Genomic DNA, 26,387 nt, shown 5'->3' with positions numbered 1-26,387 from the left:
GAAGAGAAAAAAAAAAGTTGAAAGACACAGATATTGGGGATTTCTGAGTGAGACAGCCCACAAAATCATGGACCTTGCAGTACACATACAAGTAATTCGATTAGCTCCCACTATTTAGCTCATGCAGCCACTGAGACTCCAGATGTCCTTGTAGCAGAAGAAATAGAGACCGACCACACATGAAAGAAAGGCTCAGGAGAAGTAGGAGGGACCCGTAAAAGGATCCGAAGCCACGAGGCAAGACTAGGGAGCTGTATTTCAAGTCAAGGAGACTTCCAAGATTCACATGATGCTTTAGGAATCAAAACATGAGAAATAACAGCTACATCGGAAGATTGGAAAACACAACTGAGGAATCTAGGAAGCAGAGCCAAAATACAGTTGAGATTGGCAACAGGAGGGAAAACAGAGCACTGGTGCCGAGAGCCTATTCCAGATCATAATGTATCTCACGGCTCTGAGGAAACACAGGAAGAAGCCGCCATGAAATAACTCAGCGATTTCCCAGAACTGGAGGAGGGTTTTCACACTGAAGGGCTTCACTGAGTGCCCGACACAGTGTGTGGGAGTCAGCACGCACACATCCACCATTTGGAAATTTGAAAACCCAGGAATAATGACACATCCAACAGCCATCCAGAGGGAAGATCAGGTCACACAGAAGCGATTGGAACTCGAGTGGCTCCATACTTCTCGACAGCCACACTGGAGAACTAGACGGGACCAATGATTTTAACTTTTTTCAGGAAAGTTGATTCTGACCTAAAAACCCCGTAACTACAAAAGTATCTTTAAGTGTAGGGCAGAGTAAAGATATTTTGAGAATTGTGGGATTCCAAAACTTTTGCTTCCTTCCTGTCTCCTTTCCCAGGAAGCCACTAGAAGTGAACTTCTATCAACATAACAGGGTGGTACTTGAATGTAGCAAAGAGGAGGAGGGTGAGGAGGGACTAGAGCACCGTAAAGCAGGAGCCTGAGGGTGCTGGCTATGCGTACCCGGCACCCAGGTCACGTGGAAGCTGAACACTTACTGAGAGAAAGCATGTGCTTGTACTCCAAGATAACGCGGAATGTGGGGCTGAATTAGTAGTGTGTTTGTGGACACTGAGCTAATGTGAAAATAACAATTAACTCTAGGGAGAGCAGAGCAAAAATGGACGAAACAGGACAAGTAAATTAAATCCACTGACTGACTGACTCTCTGCCCTGAATCATTTGCAGAGTAAAGAGAAAGAGTGCAGACGCTGAAGGCAGCTTTTACCAAAAATGTGATATGTTGGAAGCATGTGCTGGTGAGAGAGGGGCAAGGTGTGGTGTGGGCTGGGGAAAAAAAGAGAAACTAAAGTTTTCAGCCCTTGCGGAAGGAAGACTCGAAGGCATAATGCCTAAAACCAAAGCAGACCGAGGCATACCCCTGCACACATGTTACTGGGGACGTAGAGGTGGATGGATACACAAAGCTCTAACTGAAGGGCTGGAGGTGGGGCTGAGCAGTGGGATGCTTGCCTAGCATGTGTGACTCTCATGGATTTGATTCGTGTGTGTGTGTGTGTGACAGAGACAGAGAGAATGATGATGGGGGTGGGGGGGAGACAGAACACTGAACCATTAAAAATGGTTCCATTTGGGGCATGAGTTAAAGGGATAGGAACTATAAAATGTTCTCTCTCAGCCCTGCCGGAGCCTTAGAAATACAGAGGCAGATGCTCACAGCCAACCATCGAACTGAGCAAGTGTGGGGTTCCCAATAGAGGAGTTAGAGAAAGACTGAAGGAATTGAAGGGGTTTGCAACCCCATAGGAAGAACAACAATGTCAACCAGTCAGATGCCCCCCCCCCCAAGCTCTGAGGGACTAAGCCATCACAGTGTGTCTTACTCTCACAGTGTGTCTTACTCTTACAGTATGTCTTAGTAATGAAGATCAAATAAGACCATTTTTAAGGTCTTGTTGGGATATGAAGCCCTTTCCGTGGCAGGCAGTGAAGGGATTCACCGCCCATGTCCTGAGCTCTGATCACTTGATTGTATTCCTTTGTGAAAACCTGTCCAACTGTATATATAGCCCATATAGAATATGTGTGTGTTTATTAGCTTTAAAAAACTGCATTCTGCTATACATGTGTATACACACACACACATATGATATATATCGGGTATGCTATATATGTGTATACACACACACATATGATATATATCGGGATCTCCTTGAACCCCCAGCAGTTCTCTTGCCTCAGCCTCCTGAGTGCTGGGATTATATATGTTTTACTATACCTAGCTCATGAAGGTCTCTTTTAAAAGAAGAAAAAAAGAAAACTTAAGTAGAAGATTTACTTAAAAAATATTCACCAGACTGTATTCCATTTCAGCAGCTTCGTGTATAAATTGTACATTTCATAAGAATTCTCCAAAGAGTAAGAATTCAAGTCTCTGACAGCACCATTGGTAGGACTATGTTCTTTTCTTGGCTTCCTTTGCTTCCACAATTTCTGAGCATGCCCAAGGGATGTTAATGCATTTCACAAGGCTTACCCCAGAATCACCTTCACCCAGCCCAGGTCAGGAATTGCCACTTTTGACAGGTCTTCAGCCGTCTCCTTAATGTCGCTCCCTTAGTATAGTGAGCGCTGTTCCCAGTAGCCCAGCTTCATGGTGGAGAGGGGTGTGTGTGAAGGGGAGGGCTTGCCCCTCTGATGACCCTTCTGCATACATCTCCATCTTACTTTCTCACTGACGACCTCTCTAGGCTCTTCAGCCTGTTCTTACCATCCGCCACGGATAACAGATGAACCACTTTAAGATACTGGGGAGTACCTCTTTGGAGAATATGCTTAAGCCAAATTCTAGCTCTGTATCCAGCCAGGTCCCTCCCAGAGCCCACACACACCCCCCCTCAAGCCCACAGAAGAATAGAAGAATTGGAAGACAGGAAGTGATGAGACCCCTGAGCACCCAAGTCCTGTCCCATGCCCAGACAAAGGCTGGGAAACCCTCCCCAGCCCTGGCAACCTCCAGACCCCATCACCCTGGTCATCACTTTGAGCTTTGCTGACTTCACTGCTTTTCTGCCTGCTGGCGCCTCATCTGTTGTTATACAGGGTAGTTTTCCTCATTTCCCAAACTTTAACTCTCCTTGTGCGTGATTCAAAGCCCCGCTGAACTATTTCAACTAAATCCAAACAGCAGCTTCCCCCTGTTGCCAGACACTGAGGCTTAGCCAGAATAGCCTGGCCTCAGCGTGCTCGGGTTCTTGCTGCAGTGGTCAGACCACCACTGAGGGGGGATGAGCTAGCCCATCCGGAGTGACGCAGGACACTTCCCTACGGATAAAAGCCGTTCAGCAGAGGGGACTTGATGGTTCTGACATCTAGACGTGTTTCCCTGTTACCACACCTCGGACACATCGCCAGGTCTGTGGCGACTCTGGTTTGGTTAGGGAGCTTGTGGTGTGTGGCGGTTTCCCTTTGTCTCCTTTTCTTCCCTGAGGTACCGCACACTGTGTCGTGGTCCCTTTCTTTTATAAACCACAAAAACATAGATGCTTGTAAGAGGCAGTGAGGAAAAAATATTTTTGAGACAAGATTTCTCTGCGTAGTCTTGGCTGTCCTGGAACTTGCTTTGTAGAACAGGCTGGCTTCGAACTCACAGTGATTGTTCCACCTGTTTCTGCCTTCCAAGTACGGGGATTAAAGGCATTTGCCACCCCTCCCTGGCAGGTGGTGAAGTTTTAACATGCTAGAACTGTCGAAGAGCTGTGGGGGATTACTTAGGAAAAAGTATTGTTTCAGGGTAGTACAATTATGGGTTCGTTATTTTCTTCTCAAACGTATATTAATATAAAAAATTAGCTTTTTAGCATCTTTATTAGAAAAGTAGATCTTCATGTTAGAAAATATGAAAAACAAAACAAAAATTAAAAATACAAAGGTGGACATTAGTTTCATTTACCATCCACCCCTCCAGACAGCAGTGTTACCAAGGGTCTCACGCCAGGCAAGTGGCTTTTCACGTCTTCTTATCGACATGTCTGCGGATCAGTTTATCAACTGTACGTTTGCATCCTTTAACTTTCTCTACATGTCTTTGTCAGCTGGGTTTCGTGGACCAGTATGTTTCTCATTTCACTCTGTAGTTTTAAATTGTGTGAGTTACATTTGTAAGTGAGGGAACGGTAAAGAAACCACCAAGATGGCCGTGGCATGAGTTGGCAGTAAGGTTTTGTTTTTTATCATAGGTAAGAGAGGGAGAGAGAACAGCTAGAAGCATCCGTGAGAGTTCAAAGCAGAGAGAAGGAGCGGCAGGGCAGACATGCCCAGGGCTGTGTGCAAGAGAACTGAGAGTAGCAAGGAGGAGGGAAACCTTGTCCTTAGAAAGAAAGTGGGAAGTGAGCTATAGTGTGGAACTAGCATAGCGGGCATGTAAGAACAGCCGGGTAGCTTGCATGTGCTTTGAGATGCAGAACAAGTACATATGAATAGGAAGAGTCTGGAAGCTGTCATTAGCTCGGTACAGAGCATAGGTACAGGTCTTTAGAGAATCAGATACCTCATCAGCCAGAGGAAGGGGAGATAGGGAAGTGGTTCCAACTGTGTCACGGGTCTGAGGAATGCTAGAAGTACCCACTATAGCAATCCTGTCATCCAGTGTGAGCCGAGCCAAGACTATTATTTTGTGCATATGCACTAGTCTCTGACTTAAGACCTCACACTATCATCTTCATCGTCTGTGTGCCATATTTTATTTAACAACCCCCCTTTGTGGGACATTTAAATTGTTCACATTTTTTAGTCCTTTCTCTCCAGGTTTATTTAGGTGCCCAGGTAAGCCAACTTCGCTGTGCTTCCTCCACTGAGATTCTCTTCTTTCTTCCCCACAGTGGTCTCTGGATCCTCGTCCAGCTCCAAGTATGACCCTGAGATCCTGAAAGCTGAAATTGCCACTGCAAAGTCCCGGGTAGGGATCTTGGCAGCATCCTCACTAACCACTAACCAGCCGACCCTCCAGGCCACTGCAGCCAGGGCTCGCCAGGCCACTGTGATAACAGTAACAGTGGTGGTGGCTGTCTAAACAATGGTGCTAGCAGTTGCCTTGACAGACATTCACCTTGTGCCAGGCATAGTGCTGGGCGCTTCAGCCCATGACCTACCAACACCCCCTGGAAGTAGCTTTTGCTCTTGTCTTCTGCACTTTAAAGATGAGTGAGCAGAGACCAAGAACTTGCCTGAGGAAACAAGAGTCCTCCGTAGACATTTTAGTTTGGTGTCCTCTTATTTCTCCTAGTTGCTGCTAGCTCTGTATCATCTTAATTCTTGACTACTTTAGGGGATGTGTATTATCACCCCACTTTCCTGACATGGAAACGAAGGTGCCACAGTTAAGTGACTTGTTCAGACTCGATATTTTGAACACTGGTTTCCCTCAGGTCTGAGTAATTTCCACATACAAAAACATAAGTGCCTGAGGCAGGATAGGATGCAGGGAGCTAATGGGCTGGTCCATCCTGTCTGAGGAACTAAAGTCTTTCAGCTCTAGTATACCACACCCATATTGGAACGTGAGCCCCCCCACCTCACCCCACCCCACCCATGTTTCTAGATGTCAGGTGCCTTTGGAAAGAACTATATATCACGGGTTAATGTATAGAGTCTCTCAGACCTGGATCAGTAGCTCTCATTTGAAAGCTCACTAACACTCCGCAGGCCAAACATGGTCTGCATGTGGGCTTTGGTGCTTGGCCATGTCTTCTAAAGTTACGTCATTGCCTCTCACCTCTGTGCAAAGTGTTCTCAGGTCCATCATCAGCTCTAAGCCGAGGTTGACCCACGACAGGCAAGGAGGGGTCTGTGGTGCAGAAGAGATCCCATAGCTAAGAGGTGGGAAGACCTGACTCCATCCTAGGCAGCCACCAATTACTTCCTGGTTCCTCGGTGTAGAGACTGGCTAGCAGGACCTTCCGGGACTGGCTGGGTGAAGGGAGGGTGCTGTAATTAATGTGTCCAACAGATATGGGCCACTCCTTAGGCATCAGCAGTACAGTCAGGGACTTCTGGACTCCCCTTCCCAGACTCCAGCCCTAAACCCACCTCTGACTCCTTCCTCCATGTGGTCCTCTGCCATCCAGGTCAACAAGCTGAAGAGAGAGATGGTTCACCTGCAGCATGAGCTTCAGTTCAAGGAGCGTGGCTTTCAGACGCTGAAGAAGTAAGTCCGCCCCTCCCTTCTCAAGACGCCTCTCTCACAATTCTACTTAAATGTTTTTCCACTGGCATTTACTAAAGATGTCATCACCCCAGGGTGGAGGTAAACTGAGTTGTTTCAAACCACGGAGCTCTTTCCCCAGTCTTGGAAGCAAGCGTTAATCATCTGTGTGCTTGTCTCGGCTCCGCTAATTAACTACTAGACTGTCAGACGCAGACCAAGCAAACCCTTTAGTCCCACGGTCCCTAAACTAAGCTGCTACTTTACCTAGTACCCACTGAGGAAATAGCAGTGTCTTTTAGCAGTGAAAACATTCCTAGGGAGCCTGTGTGCACGGTCCCCTGGGGGGTGGCATAAGGAGATTACACACTGAATAGACAGATGTCGTTTTCATTTATAGAAATGGGCTTACGGCTAAGTCAGGAATACGGCTGTTTCCTGTATACTGTATTAACTGCTGTGATGTTGATGATGGCCACGAAAATTTGTAAAGCCTTTGCTGTGTGCCAGGAAACACCTTTAGGTGATCCTGCGTGAGGATGTCCATCTGATCTTTGTGGTAATCCCAAAGGAGTGTTTTGTCTAATATTTTTTTTAGCTATAACCACATTATATAGATGAGAAAACTGAGTCATATACTAAATGCTTAGTAAATATCAACCTATAATTATAGCTTTTATATCTTTTTTTAATATGTCTTATATGCGTGTAATGTATATATGTCAAATCATATCTTTGAAATCAAATTCTAACTTTATTCCAGCCAGGGGTTGTACTTTATGTCCCTTGTTAATTTTTTAGTGAACACCAGAGACAATTCAGGGCAATAGTGTGAATGCAGACATTCCCAACTTTGACCTATGAAGACCCAGTGTCTGTGTGTCACTCCAGAAGCTTCGAGGCATAGTTTAAGGTTGTTCATTGCCCCGCATCAGGAGCTCTACATCAGACTCTTCCCACTATCCTCCGATCCTCAACAAACCTGTTTGACTCCATGGTCACTGTGTAGCAGCATTGGAAATTCTTTTCCTTTAGTGAGCTGACAACCAAACCCTAAAAGACAACCCTTCCCACCTTTTCCTCCCAGTATGATAGCTGGCCAGTGAGACTCCTTTGCAGCCTGGCTGCCCACAGTCCTTCACAAGAAGGACCAGACTTCCAGTCTAGGGTGGAGCAAGATGCCTGCTCTAACACACATCCTGACAGAGAGAACTAGGACTGTATCCTCACAAGGCAGCGTGCCAGGGTTCAAACCCCAGGTACCTGGGACCTTGGAAAATAACCTAAACCCTTCTGAATTTTGATGGTGTCATCTGAAAAGTCTGTGGTTGTCAGAACTGAACTAGGAAAGCCCTGTCTAGAATGTAACAGAGCCTGGCATAGATTAGGTACTCGGGGAGGAGGATGGGCGAGGCTCTAGTCAGTTGTTCATTTAGTCTCAGAAAGCGACTCTACAACCCTAACCCAAGCTTGCTGCTTGCTAGGCACCCTGACCTAACAGCTGCCTCATTTCATTCTCTTTACCACATTGAGAATAGTTTGTGCTGTGCCCCATGTTGTTGATGAAGGCACTGACAGCCTTGAAAATATGCAGGTCACCCAGCCAGCAAGGTCAGAATCAAGGTCACCCAGCCAGCAAGGTCAGAATCAGGACCAGAACCCAAGAACACTGCGACTCTCTTTGTGTACTCAGTGGGGCACAGTAAAGAAACTGCCAACATAAGCTCTCCATTCTTATCGAAAAGTTTGTATTGTGAATAGGAGAGAGAAAATACTCAACGGCATCTGGAAGAGTTGAGAGCAGAGAGGGAGGAAAGCAGAGTGGATGTGGCAAGGGGTAGAAGGAGGAGAGTGAGAGAGAGTCGGTGAGGTAGCAAGAGTCAGATAATACGGCATGGAGAGAAAGCATGAGGACAGCCAGGGGTGGGTGGGTGGACAGACAGGCTGGCAGGCGGACAGACAGACAGTGTAAGAGATAGTGAGAGAGGATAACTAGAGATAGAGAAAGTGGGTGGACAAATCACGAGGACTGTAAGGATTATGAGTTGATATGGAACAAGTTCTTGTGGTACTGAGGGAGCCCGGAGGCCAGGATGAGCTTAGATAAGCTGATGGACTCCACAGGTAGCCATAGGTCCCTTCTGCCTGAAGAAAGGGAAACAGTTCCTTTTGGCAGATGGGAACTGGTGGTTTCACAAGGTCCTAAGGAATGCTAGCTTATGTCACCAGCTTGAGCTATCATTTCTAATAGACCTGAAACCTATAGTATTCATTTTTATTATTTATTTACCTGTTGTTTTGATGCTGCAGATGGAACCCAGGGGCTGCACACATGCTAGGCATGCCTTCCAGTCATTGGGAGACATCCAGCTATTGTCTTGTTACAGTTTTGGGGTTTTAGTTTTTTTGTGCCCAACAATTGAACCCCACTACTGCTAAGCACAGTCTGTCCCCCACAATCTACACCTCCTGTTCAGAACCATTGGACTACTATCAATGATTATTGTGGTGCTTGTAGAGTAAGTGGATTTTTGAAGTTCACATCTCAGTCTCTCTGGACAGTACCCTAGATAACTCTCTCCCCAGGCCCCAAAAGCACAAGGCCCCTTAATGCTCCTTTGGTATTATTGCTTTTGTTCAGGGTCTGGGGAGAGATGACTAAGGCATTCCTACCCGGTGTCTGCAGAGCCTGGGAATGGTGGACCTCATTCTTCAGGAGTAATTTAGGGAGTTTCCAGAGTCACCATCACACAGCTAGAGACTGACATGCAGTTCCCCTGCTGTCTGAGAGCATATGTGTCTGCCTTCGCAATGGCAGTGACGCCAGCCTAGAGCTGTCGAGCAGCTATGTCTAAGAATCCGGGAGCCTGGTCCATACCCAGCCACAAGAGGGTCTTGTTTGTTTAATAGATAGATAGATAGATAGATAGATAGATAGATAGATAGATAGATAGATAGATAGATAAACAGATAAATAAAAAAGAGGCTGGTGAAATGGCTCAGTGGTTAAGAGAACCGACTGCTCTTCCAGAGGGCCAGGTTCAATTCCCAGCACCCACATGGTGGCTCACAATTGTCAGAAGCTCTGGTTCTAGGGGACCTGACACCCTCACACAAACACGCAGGCAGAAACACCAGTGCACATAAAATAAAAGTAAATAATTTTTTTAAAAAGGAAAGAGAAAGGTTGATGACGACCAAAGGAAGTCTCTCAAAGACAGCGAAGGAGGAAAAGCAAAAGCAAAGCATGGGGCTCGGGCCTGCAGCGTGACGCCTGTCAGCAGGCGGGAAGTCAGATTCAGGCTACCACTCAAAGTCCCCTTGCCAGAGTTGTGTGAACAAGATAGGAAGACCCAGCTACTGTCAGAGGCTGTGCCCAGCTTCTGAGGCTGCTGGGCATGCGAGTCCCCAAAAGCCTGAAATAAAAGACAAATGCATAAGTTAGAAATCCTAAAACATCTCTCACATACACGCGCACATACACACATACACACACACACACACAACTTTCTTTGCCTTTCCCCCCACCCCAGAGAATTCTGTCTTTCACTGAGTGTAATGGTAACCCTTTGTTCTCCCCAGCCCCTTCTTACTCCAGCTCTATCCCAAGTGTTCTCAGAGCTGCTCTCTGCAGCCACATTCCAGAGCTTGGGTTGCTAAGGGCCGGGAGAAATCAGGTAAAGCTCTTTGCAGCCCAGCACACAGACTGCTCTGTCTATCCTTCTGGGAATGCAAAGCCATTCTTGCCCCGTTTGCAAAGGAGAACTCTACCCAGCCTTCAGACCTGTTGAAGCATAAAGCTCTCCCCTGCACCTAGCACCCCTGACAGTTTGGGCAGGGCCGATTCTCATCCTGCCCACACCCTGGGGCAGGATGTTTCTGTGGGGATATCACCTGCAGAGCTTTGTGGAGCAGTGCTCCTTACGTGAACTTTTTCAGACTAAATCTGAGACGGATCTTCGCCAACCTGGCAGGCTTGCCCAGGCTCCAGGCCTCGAAAGGAATAGACAAAGCTATTTTTAGTGCGAGACACAATTGGGGCTTTGTGTTCGCCCCACGGAAGCTGAAGAAACTGCTGGGGGCAGCTGTGTGGGGACCCCTCCCCGCTGCCCTCTCTCCCACTCCAAGCCATGAGGCCAGGGTGGAAACCTGCTCCCCGGACTCGCTTTCCTCCTTTCCAAGTAACTTCCCACTCAGGCTATTTTTAGCCTAGGACAGTTTGGCTCTAGCAGGAAGCCAGAGAGGAATGCCTGTTAGGATTTCTCATCCTGTTATAATGGGTGTGTGGTGCTCCCTTGACTGTTAAACTTCCCCTTCTCCACCCTCCGCCGAAGCCTCAGGCCAGCCTTTGATGGAAGAATGAAGCAGTTTAAGTATCTGCTCTCTCAGAACCTTCTCCACAGCCTAGTCCTCTTCACCCCGACTCCTCAGCCTCTCTGCTTAAGTCACAGCTCAGTGGCAGGGTACTTGCCACCCATGCCTGTGGCCTTGGATTGGATCTCAGCACTTCAGAAAGAGGTGGGGGGTGGGGTGGGGGGCACTCAGCTCTCTCCTTTACACAGCCTTCACTTTCATTAAAACAATCCTACACATAGGGCACGGTTAACCAATAGTCTCCAAGCTGAGGGTGCTTAATCCCTCATGTGTGTACACGACTTCCTGGTTCTCCTTAGGATTTAAGTCCTTTATACCTTTTGACGTTGAGAACAGCTCTGAACACGGCCAGGCAGATGTCATAATCTGGGCTTCTTTAGAACACCGAGGTGTGTGTGGTTGGGAGGTGCGTCCAGTGCCGCAGTGCAGACTGGTGTAACAGCTGGGGACCCGTGTGACAGCTGGGAGTCTTTTTATCCTTACCTGTCATTGTCCTTCAATGTATCCTGTGATTTAGCACGTTTATTCCTGGCAGGGTTCTGGGGGTGGGGTGGGGTGGGGGTGAGATGGTTCAGGTTTAAAAAAAAAAAAAAAAAAAAAAAAAACCACTTGCCATGCAAGATCTCACCTGAGCCCAATCCCCAGAATCCGTGCAGAGATGAAGAGGCCAGAACCACCCAGATATAGCTGTCTCTTGTGAGGCTATGCCCGGGGCCTAGGAAACACAGAAGTGGATGCTCACAGTCAGCTATTGGATGGATCACAGGGCCCCCAATGGAGGAGCTAGAGAAAATACCCAAGGAGCTAAAGGGAACTGCAACCCCATAGGTGGATCATTATTATGAACTAACCAGTACCCCAGAGCTCTTGTCTCTAGCTGCATTTGTATCAAAAGATGGCCTAGTAGGCCATCACTGGAAAGAGAGGCCCATTGGACTTGCCAACTTTATATGCCCCAGTACAGGGGAATGCCAGGGCCAAGGGGTGGGGGTGGGTGGGTGGGGGACTGGGGGGGGGGGGGGGTATTGGGGACTTTTTGGATAGCATTGGAAATGTAATTGAGGAAATTACCTAATTAAAAAAAAAAGGAAAAAAAAAAAGAGGCCAGAACCAACTCCACAACTGCTTGTGGACGTTGTACATCGTGGTGCGCACTAGGCTCCNCACCACGATGTACAACGTCCTTGAGGAAATTACCTAATTAAAAAAAAAAGGAAAAAAAAAAAGAGGCCAGAACCAACTCCACAAAGCTAAACACAGTGACTCTCCACCAAGGGTGATTTTGGACCGTATATTTGGACAATTTATGGGGGAATTTTTTTTTGAGACTATGTAGCCTTGATTGACGTGGGATTCACAAAGATATGACTGCCTCTGCCTCCTAAGGGTTCAGGTTTAAAGGTGTGGGCTATGTCACCTGGCAGGAAGTAGTCACAACGCAAGCCTGAGGTATTATTAAGATTCTGTGAATCAGTGCCTGGGACCCCGCTAGCCTGTGACATATAGGACAGGAGACACCATCTCCTCACCCCCAATTCTGTCAGTCCTCTGTTCACCTCTGTTCTCCAGTGTATCACAGTTAAACCAAGGGTTCTACTTCATAAAGTCACAACAAAACAAAGTCTCTCAGCTCTTGGGCACGTGCTCTAGGAACCCCCTCCCAGTCTTGGGAACTCAGGAGGGAGTCAGGGAGATTGTCAGTAAGAGTTCATACTTAGAAGAGCCCAACCCAAAGAACCTTGTTGCCTCTGTATTCTGCAGCCACACACATCTGCAGTCTGATGAGAGCCTCCTGGGTCTTCTCCACCGAGCAGGGCCTAGAGAGGGCTGGGTGGGATGGAAAGAGGAGACTGAAAAGCACCTGTGCTTTCTCCCTGTCCTCCCATGTCTGACCCTTCCTGTTTCCTGGCCTGTAGAATTGATGAGAGAATGTCAGACGCACAGGGCGGCTACAAACTGGATGAGGCCCAGGCTGTGCTGAGGGAAACCAAAGCCATCAAGAAAGCCATCACCTGTGGAGAAAAGGAGAAACAAGACCTCATTAAGGTGATGTGGGCCCCCCTGGGATGCAGGCCCCTGGAGCCCTGGGTACAAGGTCTTAACACTGGCTGCTTTCACATACCACACAAGCTACTGAGTTCTCAGTACCCGACGAATTTTCCTAGTTCAAACTTTTTTGAGCATTGACATGATACTCCCATGGAAAGTTCCCATCTTTGTGTAGCCGACACAAGACACAATATGGGTGCATCCAAAATATCAAGGTACTTTCTGGCTGTGTATATAAAAATACACATGAAACATCAATTTTGTGTTTAGACTTTAGTCCCATCCCTAAGATAATTTATTATGTAATGCCAATAGTCTGAAATGAAAAAGAAAGGATCCTAGGCATTTTGAACTGTCACCCTAACAGTCACTTTACAGGTGTGTCAGCTACAGGTGCAGTCGATTAGAAGACATTGCAGTGTGACACTCAGCAGCTCTGCTCCACTGCAACTGTCCTGCATCACACAAGTTCTCCAAGGAATTGTTTGATCATCCTCAGTGTACCAATGAGAAGCTAGCAAGCGACCTGGGTGCTCTGAGCTACTTCTTGCTGTCCATGAACACCCTGTTCTTGGGTTACAATCCTATCATTGCCAAAGTTATCCTTACCCTTTACCGGGTTTCTTGAGATTGCCACCCCCCCCCGCCACCTTTTTATAAAGGAGAGAAGGGAGGCCCAGAAGCACCGAGTGACTTACTTGAGGGCATTCAGTCAGTACCAGTGGCAATTCTTGTCACCTGAGCCCAACCCCCAGAATCCGTGCAGAGATGAAGAGGCCAGAACCAACTCCACAAAGCTAAACACAGTGGCTCTCCTCCTCAAAGCCAGCTCCTTACCATTAGTCCTTACCACCCATCTTGTTTTTGATGGACCAATCACAGAGCCATTTAACTTGAACATCATAATGTCCATTAGTCGGTCTCCCCTGTTCTCTGAGCTGGGAACGGAACTACAGAGATAAGTCTATAACACAGTGATGGAGCTAAGTGCTTTGCGTGTGTGACTCAGATTATGGCCATTCTATATATAAGGACAGTCTGACTCAGATAGCAAGGGGCAGAGCCATCAGTCAGACCCTGAGACATGTGGTTCGCAAGCCCATTGCCTTACCCCTGAATGTAATCCCCACTCAGAAGTCACTTAACCCTGAAGACACCTTCCCATCATTCCGCTGACACCACGTGTGCAAAGACTCAGAATAGCCAGGGCTAGCTTTGGAAGGAAACGTCAACAGACAACAGGACTCGGCCCAAGAACGGGGCGCTCGTGGACAGCAAAGAGTAGTTCTGCTTGTGACTAGAGGTTGAGAGCACCCTGCTGTCACTTGCCGTCACTTCTCATTGGTACCGTAAGGATGATCCGATAATTCCTCCGAGAACTTGTTTGATGCAGTACAATTGCCTGGAGCTGGAAAGACACTGTTAATCGACACACCCATAAAGTAATGATTTTTTTTTTAAAGATCTATTTATTTATTATATGTAAGTACACTGTAGCTTTCCTCAGACACTCCAGAAGAGGGCATCAGATTTCGTTACGGATGGTTGTGAGCCACCATGTGGTTGCTGGGATTTGAACTTGGGACCTTCGGAAGAGCAGTCGGCGCTCTTAACCACTGAGCCATCTCGCCAGCCCCTAAAGTAATGATCTTAGTTAGGGTTACAATTGCTATGATGAGAGGCCGTTACCAACAGCAGGTTGAGGAAGAAAGGGTTTGTTTTGTTACCCTTTCACTTCTAGTCCACCATTGGAAGAAGTTGGAATCAGGAACTTAAACAAGGCAGGAACCTGGAGGCAGGAGCTAATGCAGGGGCCATGGAGGAGTGCTGCTTACTGGCTTGCTCCTCATGGCTTGCTCAGCCTGCTATTTGTTTGTTTGTTTGTTTGTTTGTTTATTATTCATTCATTTATTCATTCATTCACTCACTTTACATCTGGATCGAAGCCCCCTGCCCCCCAGTCCAACCCTTTTCTCTACCTACCCAGGGGTGGCCCAACCCAAAATGGGCTGAGCCCTCCCCTATCAATCACCAGTTGAGAAAATGCCCTATCGGCTTGCCTTCTGGAGGCATATTCTCAATTGAGGTTCCCCTCTTCTCCAATTACTCTAGCTTTTGCCAAGTTGAGCACTGACTATTCTTCCAGAGGATACAGGTTCAATTCCCAGCACTCACATGGTGTCTTAGAACCAACTATATCTCCAGTCCCAGGGGATCTGGTATCCTTTCCTGGATCTCTGAGGGCACTGACAATGAGAGGCAACACTCACTGTCCCCCACCCTTTCCTACACTGCAGAGTCTCGCCATGCTGAAGGATGGCTTCCGGACAGACAGAGGGTCACACTCTGACCTGTGGTCCAGCAGCAGCTCTCTGGAGAGTTCGAGCTTCCCGATGCCAAAGCAGTTCCTGGACGTGAGCTCGCAGACAGACATCTCTGGGAGTGTGAGTAGGCCAGGGTGGCATCTGGGAGGCTGTTCCAGGAGGATGGCTGCCTATTCTTGATCACCTGAGGAGCTAGCTGCCTGTGGCTGCTAACTTGGCTCTGTGGAGCTCAGCTGGCCCCAGAAGACATGAGATGGTAGTACGAGGAAAGGCCAGTGTTGGGGATCCCGCAGTTTAAGTACTTTCTGGCAAGAGCTGGTGCCTGCAGGCCCTGCCCACAATGTGTTTTTAATGCATGGGGCATCTCCATTCTGATTTTCTTTCACCAGCTGGAGAGCAGAATGTATTTCTCTCATTGTGCCCCACACAATGCTTGCGGCTTTCAGACAGCTGCTGCCTCTCAGTGCCAAGGTTCAGCCTGGTCCCAGTCCGAGGGCAGTGAAAACACCACCAAGCATGAAAGTGTCCAAGTAGAACCAGACCACAGTCAGTGTGGTCCTCAGAGAGCCTTTGCTCTCCTGGAGCCGAGAACGCTGAGCGCACCTGCCTCCTAACTTCCTGTTGGCTAAATGCTACCCCTGCCTGATTTCTGTAGCTATTCCCCCACTAGTAAGAGGATGCTCCGTTCCAAGTGTGATCCCGTGAGCCTGAAGTTTCTTGTTTCTGACAATCAACTGCAGAAGCAGGCTGTTGCCCCTTAACTGTCCCAGTCTTTCACCCAATCCCAAGCCCCCTGAAAGCCAGACTACGTATGCTTTTTACATTCTGGGGTTTTCCTCAGGGCTCTCTCACTGTAGTCTCTATGAGCTTTCAGTTGAGCCTCTGCCTGGTGTGCCCAAGTTGGATATTTTATATCTTCTGGTACTATTACTTCTTACCTTCGGTCCTCTGTGTGTTTGTAGCCTGCTTTGGCCCTTCTTTGGCTGTTAGATTACAGTACTGTGGGCCTATGGTTTCTTTCCCCGAAGTACTGACATACTTGTGACCGTTCTTATGGACCCAATGAAAGCAAAGTATTTTGTCTAACCATCTTCCCCTCGGTCTACACAGCCAACCCAGTGATTGGGGACTATTCTTGGCTCTGCCCACATACCCTGTCAAGTCTCCCATGAGCTATTGAAACCTATCTCAGTGTTGGCTTCACTGTAGTAACCGTGTAATTCCTGTCTCTGTTCTTATCTGTCCTCTAGTTCAGCACCAGCAGCAACAATCAGTTGGCCGAGAAGGTCAGATTGCGCCTTCGGTATGAAGAGGCGAAGAGAAGGTAATTCACAGCTGAAACTGTGGAAGGATCATGGAAGGATCCCTGTGAACGCACCTCTGGTGTTTGGGGGGAAGGGGGTTGGTCTTTTGGTTGGTTGGTTGGTTGGTTGGTTTAGTTTTGTTTTTTTGGTTTTTTTAGACAGGGTTCCTCTTTGTAGCCCTGTCCTACAACTAGCTCTGTAGACCAGGCTAGCCTCACAGAGATCCATTTGCCTCTGCTTCCCCAGTGCTGGGCTTAAAGGTATGCACCACCACTGCCCAGTGAACACTCCTCTTTTTAATCCTCACGTAGATTATAAAGGTGGATGGGATCTTTATATGTTAATCCTCCGGGATTCAAAGAGGAAATTACTGACCCAGGACACTCTAGTAGAAGATCTGAACTATGTGTGAACCCAGATCTGTTTACCCTTAAAAGCCTAGTAATTTTTCTCTTTACCTGTCTTGGTTTCTGTAGTCAACGCTTTCTGATGTTCTTGGAGTCAGTTTGATTTGAAGAAGCAGTAAGTTTGTTTGATTTGGCTCAGCAGCAAGCTAAAGAAGACTGGATATTTCTCACTTCACCAAGAAAGGGTGACTTGTGATAGTCTTTTGTTCTTGTTATACTGGGGATTGAACCCAGGGCTGAAAGCATTCCAGACAAGTGCAACAGCTCTGTCTCTAGTTATTTTGATGGGTGGTGTTGTATGTTTATTTTAGGCAAGGTTTCTCCATATTATCCAGGCTTGCTGGCCTTGAGCTGATCCGTAGTTCAAGAAGGCTTTTAATAATTTTGGCAATCAGGGTGAGGGATACAGAGATTAAATCCAGGGCCTTGCACATGCTTAATATTCTACTGTTGAGCTAAGGCCGTGGCCTGATTTATTGTTATTATGCACATATGACATGTGTGCTGGGCCATCATGGGGAGGCACACAGGTCTCTGTGCACATGTTAGAAGATAACTCTGTGGAGTCTATTTTTTCCTTCCACACTGACATGGGCTCTGATGACTGAACGTGTGTCACTGAACGACAAGCACCCTCACCGGCTGAGCCATCTCACTGGCCCCCCAGATGTTCTCCCAAATGAAAATAAATTTAATTACGAAATCAATCGTAAATCCTGAAATAGCACCTCCTGCTTCAACCGCTTGTACTCCAGGAATCTCAGACATCCTGTGGCTGTATGGACTCCTAAGCAGTTAGGTTTTACACCACAGTGGTAAAGTTGTAAATCTGGCCTTTCCAGATCAGTTGTGGAAAAGTGTAATCTGATTATTTATTGTACTAAAAATACTTGTGCACTTAGGGGCTTAGCTAATTTTTAAAACTTACAGCAGGGCTCAGTGGGTAAGGTTGCTTGCTAACAAGCCTGACATCCTGAGTTCAATTCCAGGGTTCCACTAGAAGAAGAGCCTTGACTCCCGCAAGTTAGTCTCTAGCCTCCACACACACATGGTATGGTGTGCACACCTACACACCCGCACAAACAAATGAATAAATATACTGACTTTTTTTTAAAAAGCTTACAGTAGAGCTCCTATCTTATTATTTGTTAGACAGGAGAAGTTTGGCGTAGGATGTTCCATGGCTTTCCCAGGCAGTGCAGTTAAATTTTGAACCCTGGATGTTCTGGCTTTGAGTTCATGATATTGTTTCTGCATCCTGCACCGGTCTTACCAGGAAAGAACTGACTGGGCGTTTTGGTGGATATCGGTTGCTTCCGATACCAAGCTGGCCCTCTCCAAAGCTTCTCAGTGAGGCCAGCTACAATGTAACGCTGCCCAGCCTGCTGTTCTGCCAGTTCCCAGAGTACAGCACAGTGCTCTGCAGTAGTGTCTGCAATTGAGTGGAAACAAAGGAAGTAGCAAAAAAGGAATTCAGCAGTCTAGCCCAGCCCTCCCCAGCCAGGGGCGTTGGCTTTAGGCTCAGCTAGATCCAGCATCGGGATAGCACTGCTTATATTTAGTCCAGTCTTCTCTTCCCTGCTTGCCTTTGGGTTGGCTTCATCCTCCAGCAGGCTTCCCTATGGAAACCGCAACATGAATTTCCGGGAGGTCTAGGCTTGCAGACTTGCAGGTTTCCGATCTCAGCAGAACGGCTACCTTTCTTTCTCGACCAACGGGTGTTTTTATTTAGTGCGTTTATCTGTTTTGGGGGAGGGTGTGTGCTTGTGTTTTCAGTTTTTGAGACAGGGAATCCCAACTTTGTCTCCAAATCCTTCTCATTATTTCCTCCTCCTCCTCCTCTTGCCGTAGCCTTCCAAGTAGAGTTCCCGAAAGTTTTAATAACTTCTGAGTCTGAGAACCACTGATAGTTTTGAATGGCCTGTCATTGTCGAGGATCAGTAGAGGACAGGAGAATTACAACTCCCAGAAGGTCCAGGTGTGCGTCATATGGTCATGCTGGGTTGGGGATTACAGCTCACAAGTGACTTGAGGACATATCCTTCCCTCAGGACAAGTAGGGATAATGACAAAAAGAGAACTGGCTAATGGTGAGGTGAGAAGAAATCTGTCCAGTGTGTATTACTTAGGCCCCTGCTAAGGGCTCAGCAGGATAGCAGCATTTGTGTATCTGCACCTCTCACCCTTGAACCTTTGATCCCTTCCAGCCCGTAGCAATGTCTGTTAAGATAGATCGGGCAGAAAAGACATGAGAAAACAGATGACTCCAGTCTTAAATGATGGGCGAGATATAGCGCTAATTCAAGGAACTCTCTCCTGATTAGCCCTGGCAGGCTTTGTCCTCTTTGCAAGTCTGAGGGAGAGACTAGTAGTTACATCTGATTCTCCCAAGGATAGATGACCTAAGGTTTAAAGTACAGTGGCCTGGGAAAGGCACCCTGGAAAGTACACCAAGGAAAGCATCAGTCACTTCTCAGCGCCTTGCTTGTAGCTGAGTCCCACCAAAGCCTGTCATATCAGTCTAGCCTTTAAGCACTGGCGACCAGCAGCCACACATTCATCAATTGCTATATACATGAATACAAAATTAAATAATTATCCCAGAATTCCTGCTGGGACTCTTGATTGGAGAAAGAGCCAGAAGGGTCTGTCTATATACAACTTGGGCTACATATAACAAACAAGGCATCTCGACTCCAGCAGTATTTTGGTAAAGAAAGTTTGACCACGTTTCACGTAAGCCTTGGCTCACAAGGACTGGCCATGTGTGGTGATTTTTGTAATCTTGGGTGAGCCAGAGAGCACTCATGCGACGAGATCAAGATGTCTTTTGTATCTGCCCCTTAGGGGTGCGGTAACACTGGGCATGGCATGAGAGCCCAGAGAACTTTGCAGAGGCCAGATCCTAAAAGTTATGATGTGGTTGCTCTTGGAGAGCAAAACTCTTTTAAGTCACGTAAGAATAATATCCAATATCTATAGAACACTTGGCTATATATCCAATGTCTATAGAATATAGAGTTCTTTTTGCAAATCTTTAATGTGGTGCTCGTGGGCTGTCTTAGGTTACCGTCATTATCTCCACCTTACAGATAAGGATCCTGGGTCTTAGGAAAGTTAAGAGTCCAGGCTACTGGCTACTTTCCTTAACATTAATAAGTACTTGCCACAGACCAAGCATTAAGCTAGAAGCTGGGATACTAAAAATGATTTTTGTTGTTGCTGTTGGGAATCAAAAAACCCATTATCTTATTTATGTGAAAGCCTGTGTTACACCACAGAGCCCTCAAATGCCCCACCCCCTCCAATAACATTTTTTTCCAATACATTATTCTTCCCATCATAAAAGTCAAGGCCAAAACTCCTAACTCCAGGTCTCTGAACTTCAAGCTCATGACTGTTTTTCTCATAACGCCGCTACCACACTCAGAACTAAGAGCACATTGGGTACCCACAGCCCAGTGATGACCCCTGAGGACCACTCAGTACCTGTTGTACACAGACCCTCTGCATGCATCATCCCTGGCTTTCCCCCATTCTGGAGGATAAACAATTGCTTCTCCCATCTCTAAGGCTTGGGGCATTTTCCCATAACGGATAAGTGGTCCAATAGTGATAGCAGTAGCTAGAAACCATTAATGAGGGCTAAATATGGGCCAAATACTATGCTTTATAAGTATACATGTGTGCATGCATGAGTGTGCACAAAACCTTCAGCCACCAACTCAGGAAGGAGATCATAAAATTCCCTTCAGAGATGTGAGCACCCCACCCAGGGTCTTAGAGCTCGAGGTAAGATACTGTTGCTTAGCATGGAATTCAGTCTCTCCTGCATTCTTGATCAGGCTGAAACCTGAACGAGAGGAAAGCAGTAACTGTCAAAGTCTGCTCTGAGGATGTCCTGGAGGCTGGTCCTTCATGTTCTCAGAAAAACAACTTGTTCCCCAGCTCCCCCAACCTCTCATACCTTCTCAACACCCAGGATCGCCAACCTCAAGATCCAGCTGGCCAAACTTGACAGTGAGGCCTGGCCTGGGGTGCTAGACTCAGAGAGGGACCGACTGATCCTCATCAATGAGAAGGAGGAACTTCTGAAGGAGATGCGCTTCATCAGCCCCCGGAAATGGACCCAGGGAGAGGTGGAGCAACTGGAGATGGCCCGGAGGCGACTTGAGAAGGACTTACAGGCAGCCCGGGACACCCAGAGCAAGGCGCTGACTGAGAGGTGGGTCTAGGATTAAGAGATAAGTCCCCATGGGCCCCGGGAAAAGGGAGAACATGCCAGTCTGACCTGTGAGCCCAGCAGGAGCCAGGAGTGAGGGGTCACCTGGTGAGCGCACTCAGGTAGAGATGTCACAGCTTTCCAGAGTGGCACATTAGCAAAGATGACATATCCCTGAACACCAGGACCCTGGTACTTCACACGGGAAGCACGGTGCTGGAAAGTGTGTAGGCGCAGACTCTCCGAACGGTGTCTGCTCATGCAAGGAAGCCCCATAGCACTTTATCCCTTGGGGTTTTCCCGTGTTGTAATGATGACGCTCCATCACTTACGTGAGCAGACACTCACAGGTTTCACACAGTGAGCATCTCTGCTTTACACACTTGCTTGTACCCAACATCACTGGGGAAAGCTTAATCCTGCTCCTATACACATACACACATTGAAAATTACTGTGTCTGTGCGGAGGAGAGGGTCCTTTGATGCTTCCTTTCTTTTGTTAAATAGTCAGAACTCCGGACCATATCCTTAAACCAATAACAGATTGAAAATGTTTGAAGAGTAGATTAAAAATAAAAAGAATAAAATATTTGATACATTAACTACTAATTTTATAGCACTTGGATTGTATTTGGATGTAATGTATAAAGATGAATTAAAGCACACAGGAGGGCAGGTATGATGGCTCAGTAGATAAAAGTGCTTGCCACCAAGTCTTGGCAAAGTGAGTCTAATCCCCAAGAAGAAAAGGAGAAATTGGACACATATGCACATACACACACACACACACACATATTATAATAATAATAGAGCATACAGGAGTATATATATGTGCAATATACAGGTACTACTTTATTTATATGCAGTCTTCAATATCTGAATGCTTTGGGGTTATCTGCAGCCATCTCAAGGATATATGGCTATGTCTTTTTCTTCTTCATGACCTGCCAAATTGATTTTAGCACATTTTGGGGGGTTGAAATTTGAAGACCAGCCGTCTGCATGGGAGATGAAGACTGGAATGCTTATGGGCCAGGCAGTAGTGAAAATGCTAGAGGCTCACCTGACTGTAGACCTGTCAGTCTGGAGGGCACTGCCCCTACTTTTCTACAGTGGGTGCCATTTCTTAGATCCAGCAAACAGGAGAATGGGCTGCATGCTCCCTGTGGTTCTTGTATTTCTTTTTTTTTTTTTTTTTTTGCAGTGCTAGAGATGCAGCCCAGGGTCTCACACATGCTAGGCAAGTACTCACTCCTGGGCTATATGTACATCACAGTAGAACTTCAAAAGCTTATCACGTGGGTTCTTAATCTTCAAATACTGTCAATTAATGCAAACTGTAAAGAAGCTGTTAGCCAACCTCATCATTGACCTTGATTCAAGAAGGAGACCCTCCAATCCCCAGACATCTATTCGTCTGTCTACCCATTCATCCATCCGTCTGTTCGTCCATCCACTCACTCACAGAAGTTAGCATGACTGTTACATGAGGTCAGAATGAGAAGGCTGCTGTCCATGAGTGAGAGTTTTGGTCACTTTTTTGTTGCTGTGAGAAAACAGTGTGACCAAGGCAACTTATAGAGGTAAGAGTTCTTTTGAGCTTACAGTTACAGAGGGTTGCAGTTGATCCTGGCAGGAAAGCAGGGCAGCAAGTGGCTGGAGCAGCAAGCTCAGAGCTCATGTCCTGAACCGTGAGCAGAGAGTAGAGAGCAAACCACACAGGGCAGGGCCAGACACTCTCAAATCCTGGCCCCGGTGACACACTCCTCCATCAAGGCCACACCTCCTAAATGTCGCCAAACAGCTCCACCAGTTGGGAAACAAATATCCAAATAGATGAGCCTGCGGAGAACATTTTCATTCAAACCCTGACAGTCACAAAGGGACCCCTCCCCAGTAGCCAAATCTGCTGGAAACTTGACCTCATCAGCTTCTCGGACCATAGGAAATAGATTGTCAGCTGCAGGAGAGAGTGAGGGGGAGTGTGTGCGTGCATGTGTGTGTGTGTGTGTGTGTGTGTGTGTGTGTGTGTGTGTGTGTGTGTAAGAGAGAGAGAGAGAGAGACAAGAATAACACAATGGGGAGGGCGGGGAGAGTACTTTTCAGTGATTTGCAAGCCTCTTATGACTGTTCTCAGTTTGTCCATCGCAGACCTTGAGCTGGGTTTCCCCACCTCTCCCTTAAAGAGAGCAGAGTTGAAGCTGGTGATCTTTCATTTTGTTTTTGTATATTCATATAAATAGTGCGTGTAAATATTTACAAAACAGGATGATATTTCAGCCTACGTCCACCGTGAGTGACGGGGACACCAGGATGATTGGCATTTCCACTCTTCACATTTATCATCCCTGGATTAGGAGCCTTCAGAGTCTCCTCGCTGCTTTGAAATAGATTGCAGGTTGTTCGCTGCAGCTACCCAACTTCAAGAGAGAACACCAGAACTAATTCCCCATGTGAATGTATTTCGGGACTCATTATCTGACCTCCCTCTAGCCTTCCCAGTGACCACAGCTCTTCTCTGCTGCTGTGAGATTGGTTTTTATAGCTTCTAAAATGAGGACATGCAGTGTTTATCTATGCCCAGTTGATTTCATTTAACACGGCATCTTCCAGATCCATCTATCTCACTCCAAATAGCAGTATTTCATTCTCTCTCTCTCTCTCTCTTTATGATTTAATAATATTTATACAGGCATATACGCACCCACCCACACACAGTCATTTTCAAATGTGAGTAATTGTTCAGGAGCAGGAGCAAGGGAGGGGATTCACTTTCCCAGCAATGCAAGGCACAAGCCTAGTTTGTAAAGCAGGGTAGCAAGCCTGCGCCCCAGGAGAAGCCCTTGGGGGATGCCAGGTGTCTGTGTGTGCTCTGGGAACATAGCCTTGCAGCCCCTGACCTCTAAAGCACCCAGCTCGCAAATGCATCCTTGCTACTGAGTAAGCTCCACTTTCACTAATGTCTGATGGGTGTTCATCCTCTGCCCAGCCCCTTGGCCCCTCAAAGAATCCCTTGATTGCTAACTGGACCAATCTTTCCCAGCCAAGCACATGATCAGAACTACTAACAGGGACATCTAGAATCTATCCACTTGCCTTCTGTCCTCTACTGGCAGGAATGACTAGCTAGCTCTGACCCATCGCCAGTACAAGGATGAAAACAGTGGGCCTTAAATAATTTTTGCTTTATAGCCCTCAGAAGCACTTGCCCAAAGGCACTGTTACTGGTTTTCCTGGAGCCATACTCTTTGCCGGTAAGGGTTCTGTCTATATGTCCTGAACCTGTAGTGTTTATGTAAAGTATAAATGGTTGGGTGGCCTGGGCAGGTCCTTATTGGGCCTTTGGGCCAGTTCCTGTATTCTTACCTACCACTAGACCCATTGACTGTCCCTGGGGGCCTTTGGCTGTCCATCATCTTCTCTGCCAAAAGCTAAAGAGAATACATTGATCATAGCTCTACTTGATTCTTGCTAGGTCAAAATTCACACCTTATCTATGCTTCTAATAGGAGCTTCATTTGCTTCCTAGAGAAAAAAAAGGAGGCAAAGCCCCTGAGAACCAGAAATCTGCAAGCAGGTATTGGGCCAGATTGTGAATTGAGGTATTGACCTACTGTCAAAGGTTTTCTTTCCTGAAGCTAGAACCAGAGGTTCTTTTATGTGCCTCTCAGGTGTACTGTATGTGCCAGACCTAGTAACTTGAGAGCAACCCATTTTACAGATGAGGAAATCGAGGCCTAACACCACCCAGTGACAGAGCTGACATTAGAAGCAACCATACTTGGGATTCAAGCCCTTACTAACTTTAAGCAGCTGCCCACTCAGAAGGCCTTTCCATATTGCCTTCAACTCCATCTTTCAAAGGTCCAGGAGCTCCGATGGAGTATTGAGTCACCAAGCCAGTCTAGGGAGCCTACACTCTCCACTCCTCCATTGATCAGAGCACACAGAGGTCTTGGAGGGCAAGGTCCCTGGGGGAAATGCAGCAGCTGGGACAGCAGGGAGCACAGGGAACAGGGGCCACGTGTGCCCTAAGAGGGGGCTGAGGAGAGAAAGCCACGGGAAGTGTCGGGAAGGAACTGATACCTACAGCGATATGATTCTGATCCCTGTGTGTCTGTCTGTCTGTCTGTCTGGACCTCCAAATTCCTGCTTTCTTTCTCTGTAAGCTCTCTCTTTCCCTCCCTCTCTCCCTCCCTCCTTCCCTCCTTCCTTCTCTCCCTCTTTCTCTCCTTCCCTCTCTCTCTGTCTCTCTCTCCTCTATCTCCCTTTGTCTGTCTTTCTGTCTGTCTGTGTCCCTTTCTCTGTCTTCTCTCCCCTTCACCTCTCCTGCACCCCTTTTTACATTTCTCCTCCCTTCTCCCCCTCCCTTTGTCTCTCAGAACTGCCTTCACATTCTTTTTTTTTTTTTAATTTTTAATATTCTTCACATTCTTTACATTCCCTGTGCCTTGCACTCGCCCAGCCATGTGTCAGAGCTGGTGTGCAGTCATACAGGATGCTCGTCAGATCATGGGTACCATGCCCCATCCCTACCCCCACCCCTGGGGCTGGGGACCAATTCTTCAGGCCCGAGATACAGCCCAAGCTATTGCATTTTTAACCAGCATCCCAGGTGCGAAGCTATAGCTTGTGGGCACTCAGGCCTCACCCCCTGGATCGTCTTCCTATCTCCATGATTGATATATTCACAGCCTCCCAGCATGTGCTGGGCACGTCCATCACATGCCATCTGGCCTGCTAAGCCTGCTGCTGCTGAGAGGGGAGCCCTGCACCTGTGTGTTACTGTCTGTGACTACCCTGTGCCATGCTCAGTCCAATGACAGTTCCGTCTCCATCCTGCCTAGTCTGCAGGGAGGGTCTGTGTCTGATCCCGGTGTACCCTGGCTTGCTCTGTAGAAACCACAAGCTCCACCTCGTGACCCCACACTTATCTTCCTTTATGGGCTGTGCTCTTAGAGAGGGATGGGACATTCCGCAGTCTCATCTACTCCATTGAGAACTCTGGGGTTTCTCCATTACAGGCCCCCATCTGCCAGCCCGCCTTCTGTCCCTTACAGCCCCAGGCAAGTGTCTGGAAAGAAGGCTTTAGAGAGTGAGTTGGACAAGCATCATGCCAGGAGCAGTTAGCCTACCGCTCTGGTTATCCTGTGAGTGATTTCGCAGGTCCACTTGCCCACTAACAAGCCCGACACGCCCCCTCTGCTCTCCAGTTGTTTCTGAGGCTACCTCTGGTCTGATATTGCTAGGGGCCTGGCTGGTTTGGTTTGATTTTATGTGAAAACCAACCCTGGCCCTCTGGCCATAGGCTGTGCTGGCTGAGTTCTTGGTCCCTTCCTGAGTCCAGGGAGCCAGCAGGGTGACAGAGAGGAGCAGTGAGTCACATTGACATGAAAATTCATCATCCTGGCCCATCGGCTGAGTGAGTGGACTCAGCCACCCCACTCTTTCTTTTTTCATCTAAGAAAAAAGAACCCCTTCTTTTCTCCCTCCCTCCCTTCCCTCCCTCCC

General features: G+C 47.4%; 1 protein-coding gene across 1 annotated transcript in view; it reads left to right on the top strand.

The window, feature by feature from the left end:
- Wwc1 (WW and C2 domain containing 1) overlaps positions 1 to 26,387 on the top strand; it is a 141,751-nt gene that overhangs the window by 77,751 nt on the left and 37,613 nt on the right. The window contains exons 4-9 of the mRNA XM_021176839.2: positions 4,875 to 4,951; positions 6,120 to 6,199; positions 12,487 to 12,616; positions 14,917 to 15,063; positions 16,194 to 16,267; positions 20,637 to 20,879. Of these exons, the coding sequence (XP_021032498.1) occupies positions 4,875 to 4,951; positions 6,120 to 6,199; positions 12,487 to 12,616; positions 14,917 to 15,063; positions 16,194 to 16,267; positions 20,637 to 20,879 (751 nt within the window). The remainder of the gene's footprint in view (positions 1 to 4,874; positions 4,952 to 6,119; positions 6,200 to 12,486; positions 12,617 to 14,916; positions 15,064 to 16,193; positions 16,268 to 20,636; positions 20,880 to 26,387) is intronic.

This window comes from Mus caroli, chromosome 11, assembly GCF_900094665.2.
Source record: "Mus caroli chromosome 11, CAROLI_EIJ_v1.1, whole genome shotgun sequence".
NCBI classification, from domain to species: Eukaryota; Metazoa; Chordata; class Mammalia; order Rodentia; family Muridae; genus Mus; species Mus caroli.
This window is presented reverse-complemented; position numbering and strand designations above follow the sequence as displayed.